General features: G+C 41.7%; 2 protein-coding genes across 5 annotated transcripts in view; both read left to right on the top strand.

The window, feature by feature from the left end:
- MCF2L (MCF.2 cell line derived transforming sequence like) overlaps positions 1-21619 on the top strand; it is a 272361-nt gene that overhangs the window by 223387 nt on the left and 27355 nt on the right. For all 3 annotated transcript variants that reach the window (XM_074964021.1, XM_074964030.1, XM_074964042.1), the window contains exons 6-16: positions 3855-3974; positions 4303-4419; positions 4956-5105; positions 6520-6644; positions 12057-12171; positions 12830-12949; positions 13729-13920; positions 14201-14392; positions 20383-20542; positions 20688-20764; positions 21260-21336. In XM_074964021.1, coding sequence (XP_074820122.1) covers positions 3855-3974; positions 4303-4419; positions 4956-5105; positions 6520-6644; positions 12057-12171; positions 12830-12949; positions 13729-13920; positions 14201-14392; positions 20383-20542; positions 20688-20764; positions 21260-21336 — 1445 coding nt within the window. The remainder of the gene's footprint in view (positions 1-3854; positions 3975-4302; positions 4420-4955; positions 5106-6519; positions 6645-12056; positions 12172-12829; positions 12950-13728; positions 13921-14200; positions 14393-20382; positions 20543-20687; positions 20765-21259; positions 21337-21619) is intronic.
- Positions 15591-17691, top strand: LOC141994058 (uncharacterized). 2 transcript variants are annotated; one of them, XM_074964062.1, is made up of 2 exons: positions 15591-16217; positions 17187-17691. In XM_074964062.1, the coding sequence occupies exons 1-2, from the start codon at positions 15818-15820 to the stop codon at positions 17534-17536; spliced, it is 750 nt and encodes a 249-aa protein (XP_074820163.1). In that variant the 5' UTR covers positions 15591-15817; the 3' UTR covers positions 17537-17691. The 2 variants fall into 2 exon arrangements, with proteins under 2 accessions (XP_074820163.1, XP_074820155.1); XM_074964054.1 differs by having other exon boundaries at positions 15592-16217; positions 17184-17691.

Consider the following 21619-nt stretch of genomic DNA (forward strand, 5'->3'; position numbering starts at 1 on the left):
GAATTTTGATTCTAAACTGAATTGTGTCCCTCTAAAAGGGCTGTGGAGTATACTTCCTGAAATAACGTTTTAGGGGAAAGTGTTAAACAGGTTAATTCAAGATTTTAGACTTGGAAGATACTGTTTGTGGAAATTATTCCTGGTTATTTAGGGTTTCTTTTTATTTTTCTTATTGATATCTGTGGGTAATAGGTGTGAGAATACCTTACAAGAAATTGCAAATTCCCATGGACACTGAAACTGTACTACCTTCAAGAAACAGAACTCGGATCAATAGAACCATCTAATAAAAAAGCCCTGTTCCTATGAGAAGGCCACTGTAGTGTGGGTTAAGCAAAGAGACTATTAGTAATAGTATACATTAGTTACAGAACATTAAGTATCTAATTCAACTGTTTGAAATACTATTCAGTGCATCCTCATTTCATGGTTTGTAGCATCCTGCTTGAGCGCCACAAAAATGGATATCATAGAGTCGGAATACCGTATTGCCTTCTGTGATGTTGAGAAGCTCATATAGTAAATTCTTGTACATTCTGTATATTAACTTGTTTTTACTGCTGCAGAGGTTTGCTTAATGGTTAGGCATCAGGAGTCAATCCTGCTTCCACTGAAGTCAGTAGTAAAACTCCAGTTGACTTTCAGTCTGATTCTGCTCCCACTGACCTCCAAGGGAGCTTTGCCATTGACCTGAATGGAAACACAATGGGATGGGGTCAGGCCCTAGGTTTGGGATACCTATGCTCGCTGGAATTGCTAGTTAAATTCTTAGCAGGTCGAGTCAGCTTTTCAGACATACAAGACAGATAAACTGGGTACCATGCATTTTACTGTGTTTCAAATGAGACCTTGAAAGCAGTGTTCCTGTCCATTTTGTGCAGGCACTAAATATCCCATGACACTTTTTGTAAGAGTAGAGGTTTGCTCTATTGTCACGTGCCAAAATGTCCTCTCCTATTATTGATGTGCAAAGTTGTATGCCCTGAACAAATCTGTAAGGTCACTACGCTCTCTTCATTCAAATCCCTCCATCAGACCCACTTCTGTTGTAATATCCACAACATATCAGTGATGACTAGGTTGTTCAGCAGGTAATAGCTGATTTTATTTTTATTTATAACTATGGGTAGAAGATACGTTAGGTGTTGCTCTGTTTGAACTCTGTGTAGCCACATAATCTTATGTTCATTGCCTTTGTCCTCCTTCCTTCCGTGGTTTATAAGACTTCTTGGTTTCATATTATTTCATATTAGATGGTACATTTTCAGGGCAGGACCTACATCTTCCTATGTATTTGTACAGCACCCCACATAATGGGCCTCCAATTCTGATTGGGGCCTTTGAGCTGTACCATAATTTAAATAATAAGAATAGCTGGCTGCTATCTTCCACTCCACAGGTGGCTACATTTCAGATGATGTATATGGTTTGGGAAGCATGGTAGTAGATGCACTATATAAATTATTATTACTATTACACAAATATTTCTTAACACCATTGTAAATAGTGTGTACGCATAAAAGATGGTTTCAATCACCTGCTCATCGAAGGGGTTCTGGTCATGGAATATACTGTATGTGGAGGAAGTATTACATCAGTTGCACATGGATGTGAATATTTAGGTCCTCTGGTGAGGTCAAAAGTTTATATATTGTGAATGCTGACTTGTTTGGCAATGTTTACCTTCCATTAGTGCTCTGATATTGACAGCACATCTTGGCTGCAGTAATTTCACTGCATCAATTGCCAAAAAGAGACATGGTGCCGGGAAATAATGTATCTTCCTAAATGACAGAACTGATGGAAATGTTGAACTGGTGAAGTTTCAGGAACCTTCTTTTGACACTTAGTGATGGACAGCAGAGGAAGATATGAGATCTTTCTTTCACACGCCTGGCTATCCTACAAATATCCAACCTATCTATGGGAGGGTAACACTATTCCTGGAATGACTCGCTTCATGGATCAGTACTGCCTGTAAGGATGTTAATACGTGATGCTGCTGTTTACTGGTATTGCAGCGAATTGATTGATATGTCTGTGTACCATTGCCATCTACTGGGTGGCATTTGAAATGTTCCACTGTGTCAGTTCCTTTACTGCTAACAACTAATGGCGATTCAGTCGATAGTGAGGTGTGCTTTTAGAGTCAGGTACTCCAAGGTCTGTCCATGGTGCTGATGTGACGTTCCAAATGGCCACAGCGTGCACCATAGTGATAACAGTGAAGTCCTAGACTGTGAGCTGTTTGGGACACAGACTCTGTCTTAATGTGTGTGGAGAGGACGTACCATGTTGCGGGTACTATCACAACATGAATAATAATAGCTTGGGTGACCAAGGATTTGTTAGTGTTGTATGAAAAAGAACGTACAGTAATTTTTTTCCTGCATATTGTAGGAATCTTTCTACCAATTTTCTCATTTCCTGACCTGGAAATCCATAGCAGTGTCCTCTGAGTATAAAATGTTAACTTTTTAAGTAAAATTGTTCTATATTTTTGCTCCCCTGTCTCGTACATTGTGAAGAATTTGACACTTATACAATAAATGAACATTAACCCATAAAAGTATGACATTAGTAACCACACCTTAAATTAATCCATGGTTTATCTTTGTTCTTAATAAGTTGGCATGGAGCACTATTAAGAAAGCACTGTGTGGTTTGTTATGTCTGCTTACTACACATTGGGCTTCATAACATATATGTTGCTGGATTAGAATGACATGGGGTTTTTTCTGTCCTTTCGTCTTTGCTCGTTCTAAAGTTGGCTAGTTCACAAAGTTAAAATGTGTTCTAGGAATGTCTCTTATGTCATGTCCTTGTCTCTGCAAGTCTCCAGGACTTTCTGAAAAAGGCATAAAAAGAATGCAGTTATCTAGATAGTGATGATATGAGCTCAGATAAAGAGGAACAGCAGGCACCTGCCCAACATGGTTTACAGTAGCAGTTCTCCAATGTTACCACTTCACATAGAAAGCTTTACATATTCCTTCAACTACTACCTCTCGACTGATGCCCTCCCTGCTACGCAGAGTGTCAGTTACAGGTGGGAAAGGGAGTGTGCAGATAGAAATGGAGGCAAGTGGAGATGAGAGCAAATATGTAGGCAAAAGTAGAGTTGTACAGAGCTTGCATTTAATGCAGAAGGAGAGGGGAAACTACTGGACGTTTTGAGTATGGAGTGACTTAGTCTAAGCAGCAGGAGACAAAAATGATCTTGATAGCATTGTTTCAGATAGACCAGCTGGGGTGTAGAATAAGTTTATACGTCTTTCCTGTATTTCCCTTTGATCAATAATGATAAAAAAAGATGAAAAAAACCCTCACTTGATTCAGATTAATGACTACTTAGTTTGACATTTTAAGCTAATGCCTGAGAGAGAGTCAATTATGGTGGTAATAGTTCACATGGCTAGCGATAGGCAAGGTGTGCAAACAGACCAGAAAAGATAATCACAATGCGTTCAAATGGCAATGGGAAAAGATAACTGTAAAAGAACTACAGCTGTAAGTTTTAATGAGCCTCCTTTTTAATCAATCTACTGTCCTCGAACTAGAACATTTATTTCAACTACACAGCAGTAATAATTGCTCTGGATGGTATAATTCATCATTCAAACGCTTCATAGTCCAGGGTGGAAAATAGTTAAATCCTAATTCCCATAGATGAGTGGGTTTTAAAATGTTCTGATTACAGGCCTTGTTGAGTTTTTATTCAGTGAAGCATTTACATAGGCCTTTGGTACACTCAGGACGTGGTTTAGCATGGGTTTCATATAGTCTAAAGATACATTTATAGACCCCAGTGATACAGAAATTAATGGCACAAACCTGTTTAATGATACTTACAGGCATCTTTCCCAGGAAACCTGCAGCTGGTCCTTGTTCTGCGTCCAACAGGATTTATCCACCGAACTCTCTCAGACCTCACTTTCAAATTCAACAGAGATGAATTTAAAATGAAGGTACCTGTAAGTATTTCTTTGCCTCAACTATACTAGCAGTGAACTGTTAAAGTACTTAATCTGGACAATGTGCACATCAGCAAATGGAAAAAAATGCTTACATGTTACTTTAACAATTTGTCTGTGTTGTTCCATGTTACATTTGTAACATCTTCCAGCATAAACTACTATTGAGTTGATGTGATGTTGTATACACGAAGGGAATAAATCCACCCTATGCTTTTTCCCTTGATTTCAATCTCCTGAGTAAAGACTGCAGGATTTGCCCCAAAATTCCTAATATGAGTCTTGTCATTTATTTGGCCATATTAATTCTACTCCTTTATGGTTGCAGATCATAATGCTGGGCTCGGTAACAGAATTGCATGGTTATATTGACAAAACACAGCTAACAGAAGACCTTGGTGGCACTCTGGATTATTGCCATAACAGATGGCTCTCTCACCGCACTGTAAGTCTTAGTTGTTTTTATTTTTCGCAGTTTAATGGGCCCTTCTGTGTTATACTCTGTCATTTATAAAACACATTCTAATTAATGCAAGCTGACATCAACTGAGTGAGGAGATGATCTCAGTGGAACTTAATCATTTTAGAGAAATAACATAAGTAGTAACTTTGGGAGTGGTTTTCTTAGGGTTTTGGAGCAAAGGAATATTGTTGTTTGGGAGCTGGGGGGCAGGGCCTGGGTGGGTGGTGGTGTTACAAGAGCGGGGGAAAAGCTCAAGTTAAAAAATTATTCCAGGTTATAAAAATGTTCGGAGAATGCATCCGATGTAAGCATAGAGAAAATATGCAGTTAAGAAGCTAATGGTGAAGGTGTTTTATTTACAACTTTTGCTAGCAAAATATTTTTTAAAACAAACTTTTAAGCCAAACTTTTTAGTTGTAATCTAAAGTTTGCATTTTACGGTGGGGGGGGGGCGGTGTGTGTGTGTGTGTGTGTGTATTCAGAGCATCAAATGTCTTTAATGGTTTTATATTCCAAAGGCCATAGAAAGTTTTGCCCTAATGGTTAAGCAAACAGCTCAAATGCTTCAGTCCTTTGGGACCGAATTGGCTGAAACAGAACTACCAAATGATGTGCAATCAACCAGCTCCCTTCTTGCAGCACATAGTGAAAAGAAGGACAAAATGAAGGTAGGTATGTCATAGGAAAATACCCTGCTTTTAGTTAGCACATTATTTTAATTATAACTAGCAATAAAAATACAATTGAAAAATTGGAGAGCTTTTGAAAATATTTGGATAATATTAAGAATGTGAGACCTTTGAAATCTTCTTAAAGCTGCCTGGCTATTATTTGAAGTTTAATAAGGATCTTTATTCCTTGCAAAAATAATCCTGGAGGCTAAGAAGATATAGCACGTACAAATTATGATGTTATGTTTCTGTAATGGAAATTGTTGTACAACCAAAGATGTAGTAATGGGGATGTTCATTTTTTTTATTTGTAGTAATGTGTGTGCATATATATGAAATTCTGATTAGGAATGGACAGACCAGTTCAGATAACATTTTTTTTTAAACATTAATAATTTGAACCAAAACTAGTTTGCCAGCAGTTTCAGAATACAGCAGCAAAAATTCTCTAGGTAGTTGTGGCACAACCAGAAGCACTGGAAATCTTGAGAAAGTGTCTGTCTGTTATCATGAAACTTCCAAAACAGGTTTGAGAGGTTGGAACAAGCTTGGAAAATGTTGAGGTTTAACCTTCAGTACCTTTAATTCATTACTTTTAATCATAGAAGATTAGGGTTGGAAGAGACCTCAGGAGGTCATCTAGTCCAACCCCCTGCTCAAACCAGGACCAACCCCAACTAAATCATCCCAGCCAGGGCTTTGTCAAGCCAGGCCTTAAAAACCCCTAAGGATGGAGATTCCACCACCTCCCTAGGTAACCCATTCCAGTGCTTCACCACCCTCCTAGTAAAATAGTATTTCCTAATAGCCAACCTAGACCTCCCACACTGCAACTTGAGACCATTGCTCCTTGTTCTGTCATCTGCCAACCCTTACAATAGCCTAGCTCCATCCTCTTTGGAACCCCCCTTCAGGTAGTTGAAGGCTGCTATCAAGTCCCCCCTCACTCTTCTCTTCTGCAGACTAAACAATCCCAGTTCCCTCAGCCTCTCCTCGTAAGTCATGAGCCCCAGCCCCCTAATCATTTTCTTTGCCCTCCGCTGGACTCTCTCCAGTTTGTCCACATCCTTTCTGTGGTGGGGGTCCCAAAACTGGACGCAGTACTCCAGACGTGGCCTCACCAGTGCCAAATAGAGGGGAATAATCACTTCCCTCGATCTGCCGGCAATGCTCATACTAATGCAGCCCAATATGCCGTTGGCCTTCTTGGCAACAAGTGCACACTGCTGACTCATATCCAGCTTCTCATCCACTGTAATCCCCAGGCCCCTTTCTGCAGAACTGCTGCTTAGCCAAATTACTTTATTAAATTGTTCTTGCTATTGTTCCTATAAAGAACACTTTATCTGTGGTACTTTGCAAGATTTCTTTAGAAAGACCACTAAAATGTGTTGTTTTTTGTTTTCTGCAGGAGGATTTGAGGTTAGCATTAAAACAGGGACGTGATATTCTTGAAAGTAATAGAAAGCCAGTTACTGAGAACCCAGACTACAAACTCAACCAAGATCAGCTTGACAATCAAACCACTGTGGAAAGGTGAGGTGAATGAAATATGGAGCTTACATTAGTTTTTATTTTACACATTTTTAATTATCTAGTATTTAATTTTTATACATGTAATTGGCAAAGTGATTTAAGGTGGTAAATATTTAGAAGGTGTTAGTGGGCAGTACCTCGTCTGCTCCAAATCCTCTGAGCAAAGTGCTGCAGGGTTCTATTTTGTCTCCTTGGCTGCTCAGTCTGCATGTGAGGGAGATAAGGCTTCAGTTTGGGTTTCAGTACCATCAGAATACTGATGACACTTGGCTCTCCATTCCATCTGGCTCAGATGATGCAGCTGATCAGCCGTCCCACTGTCTGGAGAAGATTGCTACTTGTATGAGAGATGGCTGGCTGAAATTCAGTCCAGATTAGATGGGTGATATTGTTTTGGGGGAAGCAGTAAGAGGGAGATAGCAGAAGTGATATCTTCTTTTGGGTGTGTCTGTTTACCTTTTATGACTAAGAACCTAGGAGTTGTGTTAGGTCACCAGCTGTTTCTGCATGTCCATATAGCAACTGTAGCAGTGTGTGCTTTTCTTCCATCATCATCTGGTAGAAGGTTGTAGTCTTTCAGATACAGACTTCATCAGACAGATTCATGTCCTTGATACTGCTAAATCAGTGGTTCTCAACCAAGGGTACGTGTGCCCCTGGGAGTACGCAGAGGTCTTCCAGGGCACATCAACTCAACCAGACTTTTCCGTGGTTATGCAACAGGCTACATAAAAAGCAGTAGAGAAGTCAGTACAAACTAAAATTTCATCCTGATAATGACTTGTTTATACTGCTGTATATATTATACACTGAAATGTAAGTACAATATTTATATTCCAATTGATTGATTTATTTTATAATTATATAGTAAAAATGAGAGAGTCATAAATTTGTCAGTAATAGTGTGGCTGTGACACTCTCTTGTATTTTTATGTCTGATTTTGTAAGGAAGTACTTTTTAAGTGAGGTGAAACCTGGGGGTACGCAAGACAAATCAGACTCCTGAAAGGGGTACAGTAGACTGGAAAGTTTGAGAGCCACTGCTCCAGACTGAGTAGTGCAATGTGGTCTGCTTGGGATAAGTTAAAAGGCCACCCAGAAACTTCAGCTAAAGCAGAACAGAATGTGGTTGTTCCTTGCTTAATAATGTGTGATGCAGGGCACATAACATTGTTCTATAGTCTACTGTGACTGGCAATGCAGTGTGTAGGTTTTGACCATTAAGCCGTTTATTATTTGATTCCTGGCTAGTTTAGAGACTTCTTCAGACTCATACCAGACAGTTGAGATTGGCTGGGACTATCCAGCTGACAACTGGCAGAGGCAAGAGGGTCTCAATGGAGGGCTCTTGACTCTGGAACTCTCACCCTTTGGGCTTAAGGGACCCACTTAGCTGACCTTGGGGACGTAGAGAGAGCGCTATATATTTACTCAGACCTTGCCTGAGAAGGTGATTGAAATGGAGAGAGTTCTTTTCCCTTAATTACTCCTGGGGGAATTCTGTGCCACTGCGCAATGCAGAATTTTGCAGAATTTAATGTTGTGTATGCAGAATTTCCTTTCTCCCACAAAAATTGACTGCAGTGCTTCTGGCCGCCAGTGGGGGCCACTGGATCCGGCAGAGTCCAGCTTGCACACAGAAGACACTACTGGGGGGAGAGCGAGCTAGAGGGTTCCTATCAGCTGTGGTTCCCCACACACCGTGAGGGAAGGAGACAGCAGTGTGCAGGAAACTCCACAAAGTCTGGGTCCCAGCATCAGGCTGTTTTTCCCTGAGCTCTGAGGTGCAGAGGGTGTCTAGTTGGGGCGGGACGCACCGCTGGGCTCTGGGGGTAGGAGGGTGGGTGTGTGGGCTGGGCCATGGGTGGGCTTTGGTGGGGAGGGGGTGTGGGTATCTGGGAAAGGGAGGGGCGGTGGCTGGGCTCTAGGGGGAGGGTGGGTGGGTATCTGGGTTAGGCGTTCCCTGCAGCTGGGGTCTGGGGAAGAGGGGGTGCGGGTATCTGGGCTGGGGAGGCCCCATGGCTGGGCTCTGGGTGCTGGGGGCGTATCTGGGCTCTGGGGGGAGGGGGAGGAGTCCTGGTGTCTGACGTCCTGGCTGAGCTCTGGAGAGGGAGGGGCAGAGAAACAGAAACTGGGTTGTCATAGGGGGTTCTTTAGCTCTCTACATCTGGGGGAATTTTTTGTGTGTGGATATATATATTGTTACAGACATACTTGCTGACAGGTATTTTGAAATAAATTACCAAAATAATTAGGGCTGTCGATTAATCACAGTTAACTCTCGTGATTAACTCAAAAACATTAATTGTGATTTAAAAAATTAATCTCAATTAATGGCAGTTTTAATCGCACTGTTAAACAATAGAATACCAATTGAAATGTATTAAATATTTTGGATGTTTTTCTACATTTTCATATATATTATATTCTGTGTTGTAACTGAAATCAAAGTGTGTATTTTTTATTACAAATATTTGCAGTGTAAAAATGATAAAGAAATAGCATTTTTCAATTCACCTCATACAAGTATTGTAGTGCAATCTCTTTGTCGTGAGAGTGCAACTTTCAAATGCAGATTTTTTTTGGTTACATAATTGCACTCAGAAACAAAACAATGTAAAACTACAGAGCCTGCAAGTCCACTCAGGCCTACTTCTTGTTCAGCCAATTGCTAAGACAAACAAGTTTGTTTACATTTACAGGAGATAACGCTGCCCTCTTCTTACTTACAATGTCACCAGAAAGTGAGAACAGGCATTTGCATGGCACTTTTGTAGCTAGCATTGCAAGGTATTTACATGCCAGATATGCTAAACATTCATATGCCCCTCCATGGTTCGACCACCATTCCAGAGGACATGCTTCCATGCTGATGATGCTTGTTAAAAAAATGTGTTAATTAAATTTGTGATTGAACTACTTGGGGGAGAAATGCATGTCCCCTGCTCTGTTTTACCCACATTCTGCCATATATTTCATGTTATAACAGTCTCGGATGATGACCCAGAACATGTTGTTCATTTTAAGAACACTTTCACTGCAGATTTGACAAAACGCAAACAAGGTACCAATGTGCGATTTCTAAAGATAGCTACAGCATTTGACCCAAGGTTTAAGAATCTGAAGTGCCTTCCAAAATCTGGAGGTGTGAAGCATGCTTTCAGATGTCTTAAAAAAGCAGCAGTCCGATGCAGAAACTACAGAATCCAAACTACCAAAAAAAAAATCAACCTTCCGGTGGTGGTATCTGACTCAGAAAATGAAAATGAACATGCATTGGTCTGCGCTGCTTCGGATGGTTATCAAGCAGAACCTGTCATCAGCATGGACGCATGTCCACTGGAATGGTGGTTGAAGCATGAAGGGACATATCAATCTTTAGCACATCTGGCATGTAAATATCTTGCGATGCCGGCTACAGCAGTGCCATGAGAATGCTTGTTCTCACTTTCAGGTGGCATTGTAAACAAGAAGCATTATTTCCTGCAAATGTAAACAATTTGTTTGTCTGAGCAATTGGCTAAACAAGAAGTAGGATTGAGTGGACTTCCAGGCTCTAAAAATTTACATTGTTTTATTTTTCAATGCGGTTTTTTTGTACATAATTCTACATTTGTAAGTTCAACTTTCATGATAAAGAGATTGCACTAAAAAAAGAAAAGGAGTACTTGTGGCACCTTAGAGACTAACAAATTTATTTGAGCTGTAGCTCACGAAAGCTTATGCTCAAATAAATTTGTTAGTCTCTAAGGTGCCACAAGTACTCCTTTTCTTTTTGCAGATACAGACTAACACGGCTGCTACTCTGAAAGATTGCACTACAGTACTTGTATTAGGTGAATTGAAAAATACTATTTCTTTTGGGGGTTTTTTACAGTGCAAATACTTGTAATCAAAAATAAATATAAAGTGAGCCCTCGAAACTTCGTATTCTGTGTTGTAATTGAAATCAATATATTTGAAAGTTGTAGTAAACATCCAAAAATATTTAAATAAATGGTATTCTATTTTTGTTTAACAATGCAATTAATTGCGATTAATTTTTTTTAATCGCTTGACAGCCCTAAAAATTATTGAAACTGGCGTGATCATGTAGTGTTGTTTTGACAAATAAAATTTGCAGAATTTTTAAAATATAGTGCACAGAATTTTTAATTTTTTGGCAGAGAATGTTTGATTTTTTGATGCAGAATTCTACCAGGAGTACCTTATGCATGGGTGAGGGCAGAGCTTTTGGTGTATCGCTGGCCTTTTTACATAGGCTTAAGGTTTTTTTTAAAACAATTGCTAGGTGCCTGATTTAAAAAAAAAATAGAATCAAACCTATAGAATTAAGTGTTAGATATTAAGGCTTTTCCTCTGTGTTTTGTCTTAATTTACTGCCAAATTTTAAGCCCTTATATGACCATAACACAGAGATACAAATTTGAACAGTATTATCAAAACATAGATAATTTCCACAAGATGGTATTTTAAGTTGTTTCTGTGTGTCATTTTGTGTTTCTATATATTTGCTTTAGTTCCAACATTTTCCATGCAGTTTCATTTTGAAGAGCTTGGCATTCCAACTAACAGTTTGGCAGAAGCAACTTCATTTCTCCCATCACTGCAATTAGTTATCTACAAGCCATCTGTTCATTGTTTTGAGTAGTTTATCCAAAATGTCCCGTGTAGCTGTGATATCAGAGGAAAGCTGGAGTGAACTACAGAATCCATATAAACTCCTCTTCTGAATTAATTTTAATTCAACTCCTAAATGCATTAAAATCTTTTTCAGAATTCTGGTGAATTTTTGTGATGCTGTAAGTGAGGCAAAATACACCTCAGACCTGATCTGCAGCCATCCTGTTATACCCTAATTACAGTAATGTACATTGTGAGGATAAGCACTCAGATACCATAGTGCTAAGTGCAATATTCATGTCATATACATAGGTAGACTGAACAGTAAAATAGGCATAAAACACAGGTTCAAACCTATCTTAAATTACAAGTGAAACAAGTTCTTATTTATGACAGCCACTACTACACACCTTGTATATAGCATAAAACTGCAGACTGATCGTCTCTGCGCAGGAGAGAGAAGTATAAAGGGTATCACAGACCAGAACTTAGACGTGGGTATGTGCTGCATCTAGATCTAGACATTGCTATCGGTTTTTCATAAATGCTAACATTCATGGTGGATTTCTGTTTTACGTCAATATTATTCAAGAAACCACTTACATGCAATATCAAAAATGAGGAAAAGCTACCTAGTAGTATAGGAACACCTGGCTGCTGTACTGCTAGCATTAGTCCATCTGATTGCTTAGAAAAAGATTACTTAAAGGGAGGCTTTGAGTTTTCCACTAAAAGATGCTATTGTCTCTTAGACTGTAACCATCACTTTAATCCTGAACTTTCTTTTAGGCTTCTGGCTCAATTAGATGAAACAGAGATTGCCTTTGATGAATTTTGGGCTAAACATCAACAAAAGCTTGAGCAGTGTATACAGCTTCGGAATTTTGAACAAACTTTTAGAGAGGTAAGGGTTTCTTGATGGTGTTCTAATATTTTACATTTATGTGACCTCCTTCATTCCCAAAGGATCCAAAAACCCTTCCCAGATTATTTACATTCAACACTCTCTAATCCTTAAGGCAATGTATTTTTTCCCTTACCTATTTATGCATCTCTCACATGCAATTGAAAGTTTTCTTCCAAACTTTTCTCTTATACTTGCCTTGGTCTTACATTCCACTATCACAGTATGTACCCTCTGGGCAGTCAATTACTGTCAGTGATACTTCAGGGATTACCATTAGGGTATGATGTTTGCAGTGTTGTTGCAGCCATGTTGGTCCCAGGGTTTGAGAGAGGCAAGGTGGGTGCGGTAGTACCTTTTATTGGACCAATGTCTGTTGGTGAAAAAAACAAGCTTTTGAGATGCACAGAGCTCTTCTTCAGATCACTAGGGAATGATATAAGTAGGAGCCTCCTTGGCTTGAATGCTTCTCTCTAAAGATAAAATGTATTCTCCTTACAGTGTTCTGATCTCCACTGACCAATGGGCACAGGTGTTCAGTGGTTCCTTCCAAACCAGTTCTCATGTAGCAGCATATTATGCTGGCTGTCTAGCACTGGTCTTATTACTGAGGCAGGTGAAATCACCTTCTTGGATATACAGTTGTCTCTCATTTCAGGTCAAAGCAGCTTTAAGTCTTGTGTCCGAGAGGTTATCTGCTTTCACTGATGTGGGAAACAGCTGTTCACATGTGGAGCACATTCTGAAGGATCTTGCCAACTTTGAAGAAAAATCATGTGTAAGTTCTTGTAATTTCTCCATATTTCTTAGTCTACAGTATATTTTTGCTTTTTGGAGAGAGAAGAGAAAAAGCAGGAATTAGTTACTGAATATGTTTTATGACCCAGAGCCAAAACTCAGAATTGGGTAGAATGAGTGTCTTTTCCTCCCAATGATTAAAACAACCAATGTCATTAAAATTTGGAACTGATGATAATATCAGAAAAATTAAAAATGTGACTGGCAAACATTTCTAGTGTGGACACACGAACGGAGAACATTTTTTTTCAGTTTTTCTATGTATATTTTGTAGTGGAATAGTTATAGAGTTATGTCCATATAGTTAACCATTGTAAGGTCTTGTGGTTAAGGCACTGGTCTGGGATTCAGGAGATGTGGGTTTGATTCCTGGCTGTTCCACAGCTTTCATGTGTGACTTTGAACAAGTCCTTTCATCTGTCTGTGCCTCAGCTCCCCATCTGTAAAATAATAATGATGGTACTTCCCACTGCACAGGTGTTGTGAGATTAAATCCATTAATGTTTGTGAATCGCACAGATACTACATTGAAGAAGAGCACGGAAGTATTTGGATATCTGGAAAGACAGGAAAACACCTTTTATTTATTGGACAATGCAACAGTTAGCAATTTAATAAATAAAATTATTTGCATGGCAAATAAATGCACTTTTCCATAACAGAATACATGTTTGAGCTTTATTTTGGGAGCTTTTTAAAGAATGTTAACCCCAACATTCTAACTAAATCTAGTATTTTTAAAATGTTTTGCTTTCTTAGGAATCCTTAGAAAAAGCTAGGGTGCTAGCTTCTCAAGGTGACCAGCTTGTTCAAAACAACCACTATGCTGTGGACTCCATTCTTCCAAAGTGCAATGAGCTCCATCATCTCTGTGATGCATTTGCTACAGAGACAGAAAAGAGGAGAGGTCGTCTTAACAAATCTCTGGAATTGCACAGTCTATTAGAGAAGGTAAATTTTTATGAAATAGTTCTGCTTCCCATCTCACTTGCTAATAATATTGCAAACATGTGATGACCCCATGTGTTGAGAAGTAAATAATGACCAGTAGAGGAAGAATGTTTCCAGTGTAAAATGGGCATTTGCTAATAGGGAGAAAAAAAAATCAGAAATCTGACTTCCCCCCTCACCTAGCTGAACATTTTGTAAATGTGTGAAGTATATTCTGCAAACCATTCAGTTAAGTGTTTCCACTGATGTATGTTCTTTCCTGTTTTTGTTGTGTTTCCAGTCCATGAGGTGGTGTGATGAAGGCATTTACCTGCTAGCATCACAGCCTGTAGACAAATGCCAGTCCCAGGATGGAGCAGAATCAGCTTTACAGGAGATTGAGAAATTCCTGGACATGGGGGGAAACAATAAAATCAAGGAACCGAATAAAGTTTACCAACTATATGAACCCATTCTCAACCAGGACCTAATGGTACCCTTAGGATTTATGCATGTGCACATACATTTACAGTCGCTGTTAATTTGAGATTTGGTTTCTTGCAGGGCTGATGTTAATGGTGAGCCACACAGCTGGCCTCCGAGGGCACTGAATTTTTATTGGCACTTTGAGCCTGATTGTTCATTCTACTCTCCAACTCCAACTGCAGTAGCCAGCAGCAGCACTGGGGGCCCGCTGGGAACTGCAGCACCAGTATTGCTCTAGCCCAGCCCTACTTTTGTGTGGACCCAGGACTGCTTTTATTTTTTGGGATATGGAGGAGGAAGGGATGTTCTTCCCCTTTACAGACTTCCCCTGCAGCAGCCAAGACCACCCACTAGGACAGCTTTAATGTAGGATAGTTAGCAGTTCTACCTCTTCCAAGGCACCGTGCACCAGTGGATGTGACTGAGAGTCACAAAACAAACATGCCTCCAACTTGATTGTGTGTCTCCCCCAATTCCTGCCTCTGGTTTGCTGCCAAAGATATCAGGATATGTAGCATTGCCCTAGTTTCTTGGATAATAGTGTTCGAAAGATATTCTATCAAATGAGTTCTTGTAGTGTGTTACATGTTAGCAAATAGTGATTCTAAGAAATGTGTACACTCTTTAGAAAAATGAATTGTTCTAAATGCCATGTCACTTTCATGTGTGACTCTTACGATTCTTAGCTATTCTATTATGTAATGTAATTAAGTTGTCCTAAATCCTTACGTGACGTAAGAGTTTAGGTCCCATTTTCAAAAGTGGCTCTAGCACTTAAGTCAGTGGAACTTAAATTTTTTCCATGATGATTAGGCTCCTAAGTGCTGAAGTCAGTTTTAAAAATAGGAACTTAGACTCATATGTCACTTACGTACTTTTGAAACATTTACCTTTAACGTGGAAGTTTGAATCAATCATTATTTATTTCATTTCCCTAAATTTACAACGTGGTCAGCAGTGAAATGTTTTGATGGTGATGTACACTAATGTAATTGGAACTGGTCTACACTACGATTTTATGTCGGATTTAGCAGCGTTACATCGAATTATCCCTGCTCCCATCCATGCAAAGAAGCCATTTTTTTCGACATAAAGGGCTCTTAAAACCGATTTCTGTACTCCTCCCCAATGAGGGGATTAGTGCTGAAATTGACATCGCCGTTTAGAATTAGGGTGCTATCCCACAGTGCACCGTTGTGACTGCTCTGGACAGCACTCTGAACTCGGATGCACTGGCCAGGTGTACAGGAAAAGCCCCGGGGAACTTTTGAATCTCATTTCGTATTTGGCCAGGCGAGCTCATCAGCACAGGTGACCATGCAGTCTCAGAATCAAAAAAGAGCTCCAGCATGGACCGAATGGGAGGTACTGGATCTCATCGCTGTATGGGGAGAGGAATCCGTGCTATCAGAACTATGTTCCAAAAGACGAAATGCCAAAACGTTTCAAAAAAATCTCTGAGGGCATGAAGGACAGAGGCTACAGCAGGGATGCAACACAGTGCCGCGTGAAACTTAAGGAGCTCAGACAAGTGTACCAGAAAACCAAAGAATCAAATGGACGCTCTGGGACAGAGCCCCAAACATTCTGCTTCTACGCTGAGCTGCATGCAATTCTAGAGGGGGCCGCCACCACTACCCTACCCCTGTCCGTGGACTCCGATGATGGAGTACTCTCCGCCATGCCTGAGGATTTTGCGGATGGGGAAGATGAGGAGGAGGACGAGCTTGAGGAGAGCACACAGCATACCATTCTTTCCGACAGCCAGGATCTTTTTCTCACCCTGACTGAAATACCCTCCCAACCGAACGAAGCCGGAAAAGGAACCTCTGGTGAGTGTACCTTTTTAAATATAATACACATTATAAAAGCAAGTGTTTTTTAATGATTAAGTAGCCCTGAGGACTTGGGATGCATTCGTGGCCAGTACAGCTACTGGAAAAGTCTGTTAACTTTTCTGGGGATGGAGCAGAAATCCTCCAGGGACATCTCAATGAAGCTCTCCTGGAGGTACTCTAAAAGCCTTTGCAGAAGGTTTCTGGGAGAGTAGCCTTATTCCGTCCTCCATGGTAGGACACTTTACCACGCCATGCTAGTAGCAAGTAATCTGGTATCATTGCATGACAAAGCCTGGCAGCATATGGTCCAGGTGTTTGCTGGCATTCAAGCAACATCCCTTCTTTATCTCTCTGGGTTATCCTCAGGAGAGTGATATCATTCATGGTAACCTGGTTGAAATAAGGGAATTTAATTAAGGGGACATTCAGAGGTGGCCGTTCCTACTGGGCTGTTTGCCTGTGCCTGAAAAGAAATCCTCCCCGCAGTCAGCCACGTGGTGAGGGGCGGGATTGGCGCTGAGCTGTTAGTGTTTGGCTAGCAGGGATCTTCCCTGATACCAGCCAGGCGGTGGGGGGAGGGGTAAATCGATCATCCCAGAGAATTGGATGCGGGGCAGGGTTAGTTTGATTGCTGCTGCTGCAGTTTAACAGGAAAACCACAGCACTAAATGGCCAACTCAACGTGCTCTACTTGGTATGGGAAAGGAGGGGGCTGCTGTTACGAAGTTTGCAGAAGCCGAAAGACAATGGCTTACCATGGCCGCCTGCAAGCCGAATTCTGTTGCTCGGCACTGCGTGTGTGATCTCTAACACCAAAGCCGCAGGCACTCAATATAAGATGCAAAATGCGACCTTGTACTTAAATCACATGTGCTGTGTAATGTGAATAGTGTTGTTCACCGTGAAAGAGTATAGCCATTGTTCTGTAAAATATATCTTCACTCCCTTTTTTCCCTCCAGCAGCTGCAAATGTTTCAAACCTCCCTCCTCCATCCCAAAGGCTATCTCAGATAAGGCGGCGAAAAAAACGCACGCGCGACGAAATCTTCTCTGAGCTCATGCAGTCGTCCGGCACTGACAGAGCTCAGCAGAATGTGTGGAGGGACACAATAGCGGAGTATCGGAAAGTGGCCGATGAACGTGAGGAGAGGTGGCGGCAGGAAGATCAGAGGAGGCATGAGGCAACGCTGGGGCTACTGCGGGATCAAATGGACATGCTCTGGCGTCTGGTGGAGGTTCATGAACGGCAGCAGGATCACAACTGCCGCTGCAGCCCCTGTTTAACCGCCCTCCCTCCTCCCCAAGTTCCATAGCCTCCTCACCCAGATGCCCAAGAACACGGGGCTGGAGGCTCCGGGCACCCAACCACTCCACCCCAGTGGACAGCCCAAGCAACAGAAGGCTGTCATTCAAGAAGTTCTAAAGTGGCCTTTTCCTTCCCTCCTACCTTCCTCCCGCACCCCACCCAGGCTACGTTGTGAGTTTTCTCCGTATTTTTATAATTAATTAATAAAGAATACATGTTTTTAAAATGATAGTGACTTTATTTCCTTTGCAAGCAAGCTGTGATCAAAGGGGGAGGGCAGGAGGCTTACAGGGAATTTAGAGGCAACCAAGGGGGCAGGTTTTCATCAAGGAGAAACAAACAGAAGTGTCACACAGTACCCTGGTCAGTCATGAAACTGGTTTTCAAAGCTTCTCTGATGTGCAGCGCTTCCTGCTGTGCTCTTCTAACTGCCCTGGTGTCTGGCTGCGTGTATTCAGTGGCCAGGTGATTTGCATCAACCTCCCACCCCACCATAAACGTCTCCCCCTTACTGTCACAGAGATTGTGGAGCACAGAACAAGCAGCAGTAACAATGGGAATATTGGTTTCGCTGATGTCTGACCGAGTCAGTAAACTGCACCAGCGACCCTTTAAACGTCCAAATGCACACTCTACCACCATTCTGCGCTTGCTCAGCTGATAGTTGAACAGCTCCTGACTACTGTCTGGGGTGCCTGTGTACGGCTTCATGAGCCAGGGCATTAAGGGGTAGGCTGGGTCCCCAAGGATACCTATAGGCATTTCAACATCCCCAACGGTTATTTTCTGGTCTGGGAAGTAAATCCCTTCCTGCAGCCATTTAAACAGACCAGAGTTCCTGAAGACGCGAGCGTCATGAACCTTTCCCGGCCATCCCACGTTGATGTTGATGAAACGTCCCTTGTGATCCACCAGTGCTTGCAGCACCATTGAAAAGTACCCCTTGCAATTTATGTACTGGCTGCCCTGGTGGTCCGGTCCCAAGATAGGGATATGCGTTCCATCTATAGCCCCACCACAGTTAGGGAATCCCATTGCAGCAAAGCCATCTAGTATGACCTGCACATTTCCCAGAGTCGCTACCTTTGATAGCAGCAGCTCAATGATTGTTTTGGCTCCTTGCATCACAGAAACCCCCACAGTAGATTTGCCCACTCCAAATTGATTTCCTGACTTACCGGTAGCTGTCTGGCATTGCAAGCTTCCACAGGGCTATTGCCACTCGCTTGTGAACTGTGAGGTCTGCTCTCATCTTGGTATTCTTGCGCTTCAGAGCAGGGGAAAGCAAGTCACAAAGTTCCATAAAAGTGCCCTTACGCATGCGAAAGTTTCAGAGCCACTGGGAATCCTCCCAAACCTGCAACACTATGCAGTCCCAGCACTCTGTGCTTGTTTCCCGGGCCCAAAGTCAGCGTTCCAAGGCATGAGCCTGCCCCATTAACACCATGATCTCCAAATTGCTGGGGACCGTGGTTTTAGAGAAATCTGTGTTCATATCCTCATCACCGCTCTGCCATCGTCTCCTCGCCTGGTTTCTCAGGTGCTGGTTCTGCATAAACTGCACTATAATGCGCAAGGTGTTTACAATGGTCATAACTGCTGCGGTGAGCTGAACGGGCTCCATGCTTGCTGTGCTATGGCATCTGCTCAGGCAATCCAGGGAAAAGGGCGCAAAACAATTGTCTTCTGTTCCTCTGACGGAGGGAGGGGCGACTGACCACATGGCTTACAGGGAATTAAAATCAACAAAGGGGGTGGCTTTGCATCAAGGAGAAACAGAATGGCCCCCTCAAGGATAGAACTCAAAACCCTTGGTTTAGCAGGCTGTTGATTTCACAGAGGGAGGGAAGAGAAAATGAATACAAAATAAATGTAGTCTATTTCTTGTTTTGATCCACTTCATCTATCTTTATACATCTTGCTGGGAGCAGACTGTGCAGTACGACTGCTGGCCATCATTGTCTCCTGGCTGCTCATTAAAAGACAGTGCAGTAGGACTGTCGGCAGGACTGAATCGCCATGAGACAAAACTTAAAAGGGTAATGACCTGGCTGAATCACTCCCATGTTTGCCCAGGCGCCCCAGACCTCACCAAGGTCAGTTAAAAGAGCACCCTGGAGTACGTTGACGGTGGCTACCAGTCATACTGCACTGTCTGCTGCCAAAAGACAATGAGCGGCTGCTGTGCAGCAATGCAGTACCGCGGCTGCCAACACCCAGGAGACATACGGTGACGGTGAGCTGAGCGGACTTCATGCTTGCCATGGTATGGAGTCTGATCGGGTAACTCGGGGAAAAAAGGCACAAAACAATTGTCGGCCGTTGCTTTCACGGCGGGAGGGAGGGAAGGAAGGGGGGCCTGATTTATATGTACCCAGAACCACCCGCAACAATGTTTTAGCCCCATCAGGCATTGGGATTTCTACCCAGAATTCAAATGGGCAGCAGAGACTGCGGGAACTGTGGGATAGCTACCCACAGTGCAACGCTCTGGAAATCGACGGTTGCCTCAGTACTGTGGATGCACTCCGCTGACTAAATGCACTTAGATTATTTGTGTGGGGACGCACACAATCGACTGTATAAAAACGCTTTCTACAAAACTGAATTCTATAAATTCGACCTAATTTCGTAGTGTAGACATGACCTAAATGTCTCAGTCTGGCATTATAAATTATATTTTAGTTAGAATGAGGGAAGAATTTTTCTTTTTAAAGTTTAGAACATTATTTCTACATGCTCCTTTTTATATGCTGTATAAAAGCTTCACATATTGGAGGTTATTGTACCATAAATGACAGTATGACTTGTAGGTTTATTCAGAATTGTGATAATTTTATGCTATTTCTACAGGAACATGTGCAAAAAGTTTTTCAAAAGCAGGAAAGCATGGAAGAAATGTTTCAAAAGAGACAAGTGAGCCTTAAAAAACTGGCAGCTAAGCAGATGCGTCCAGTTCAGCCAGTGGCACCAAGACCTGAAGTCTTTGTAAAATCTCCTTCTGTGTCTCCAGGTAAATTGCTGCAAAAAGCTATTAAATCAGGTTCCTGCACTATGCCAACGAACTTGAAGAGAATTTAAGCTGTTGTCTGTGGTTATACAAATGACCTGTGTCAAACCTGTTCCAGTTTAACAGCTGCTGTTTGATTCTAAACCAGGTCTTCGAAGAGGCTCGAACTATGTGTCCAACACAGAAGATAACATGCTCCGGAGAATGAACTACAGAAGACTAAAAGTAATTCTGAATTTGTTGTTTCATCTTGATCATTCTCTCCAGCATGCGTGCACGCAAATGCACAGAGAACTAGAGGAAGTCATAATGCTTTGTGAAGTCACAGAACTCAAAGAAATAAGAGAGCCCCAGACAAGAGCTCTGGTAACAAGTTTTGGTTAAAACAGAGTTCCATTTTGTCCTCTAGGGTTGTACGATTGCCCTGAGATCCTTTTTGCTGGAAAGAAAAGCAAAAGCAGAACCTTTCTAAGCTGGTGGGCTGGCTTCCTCTTTTGTGGGACACCCCATTTATCCAAATGTTCTGATGTTCCCCAAGATCATCTGATAAACTTTCATTCTTTTGCCTTTGAATTTGCCTCCTAGGTTACTTCATTGTTAATAGTTGCAGCATTTCTTGTAAATAAAGGGACAGTTCCGTATGTCAATGGTATAGCAAATAGACTGGGAAGTACATTTTCCTGTTTTCCTTCTGACATACTGTTTCATATTGTGTTCCAGAGTGAAATGAGTGAAATCCGTCAAAGCAGAGGTGGATCTGTGATGGATGATGAAGAAAACCTAGCTGTGTTACGAAGGTGGGTACAGCTTCGTATACAACAGCCAGTGTGTTATTCTGATTGGACTGATCAAGGTCTACCATTACTATTTGGTTCAGCAGATTCACATGGCTATGATGTAGCCATGATGGTGCGTAAAATGGACTTCCATCTTGCATGGTCCCTTACAAATCTTCTTCCTTCAGCAAAGAGTGATATGGGGGGATTTAGGTTTCTTAAACTCCTCAAAATTGCATCTTCCAGCCTCATTTGTGGTTGGTTTTGTCCTCTGCTTCCTTCAACCAGCTGCATAAACCTTCTG

This window comes from Natator depressus, chromosome 1 (assembly GCF_965152275.1).
Source record: "Natator depressus isolate rNatDep1 chromosome 1, rNatDep2.hap1, whole genome shotgun sequence".
NCBI lineage: Eukaryota > Metazoa > Chordata > Testudines > Cheloniidae > Natator > Natator depressus.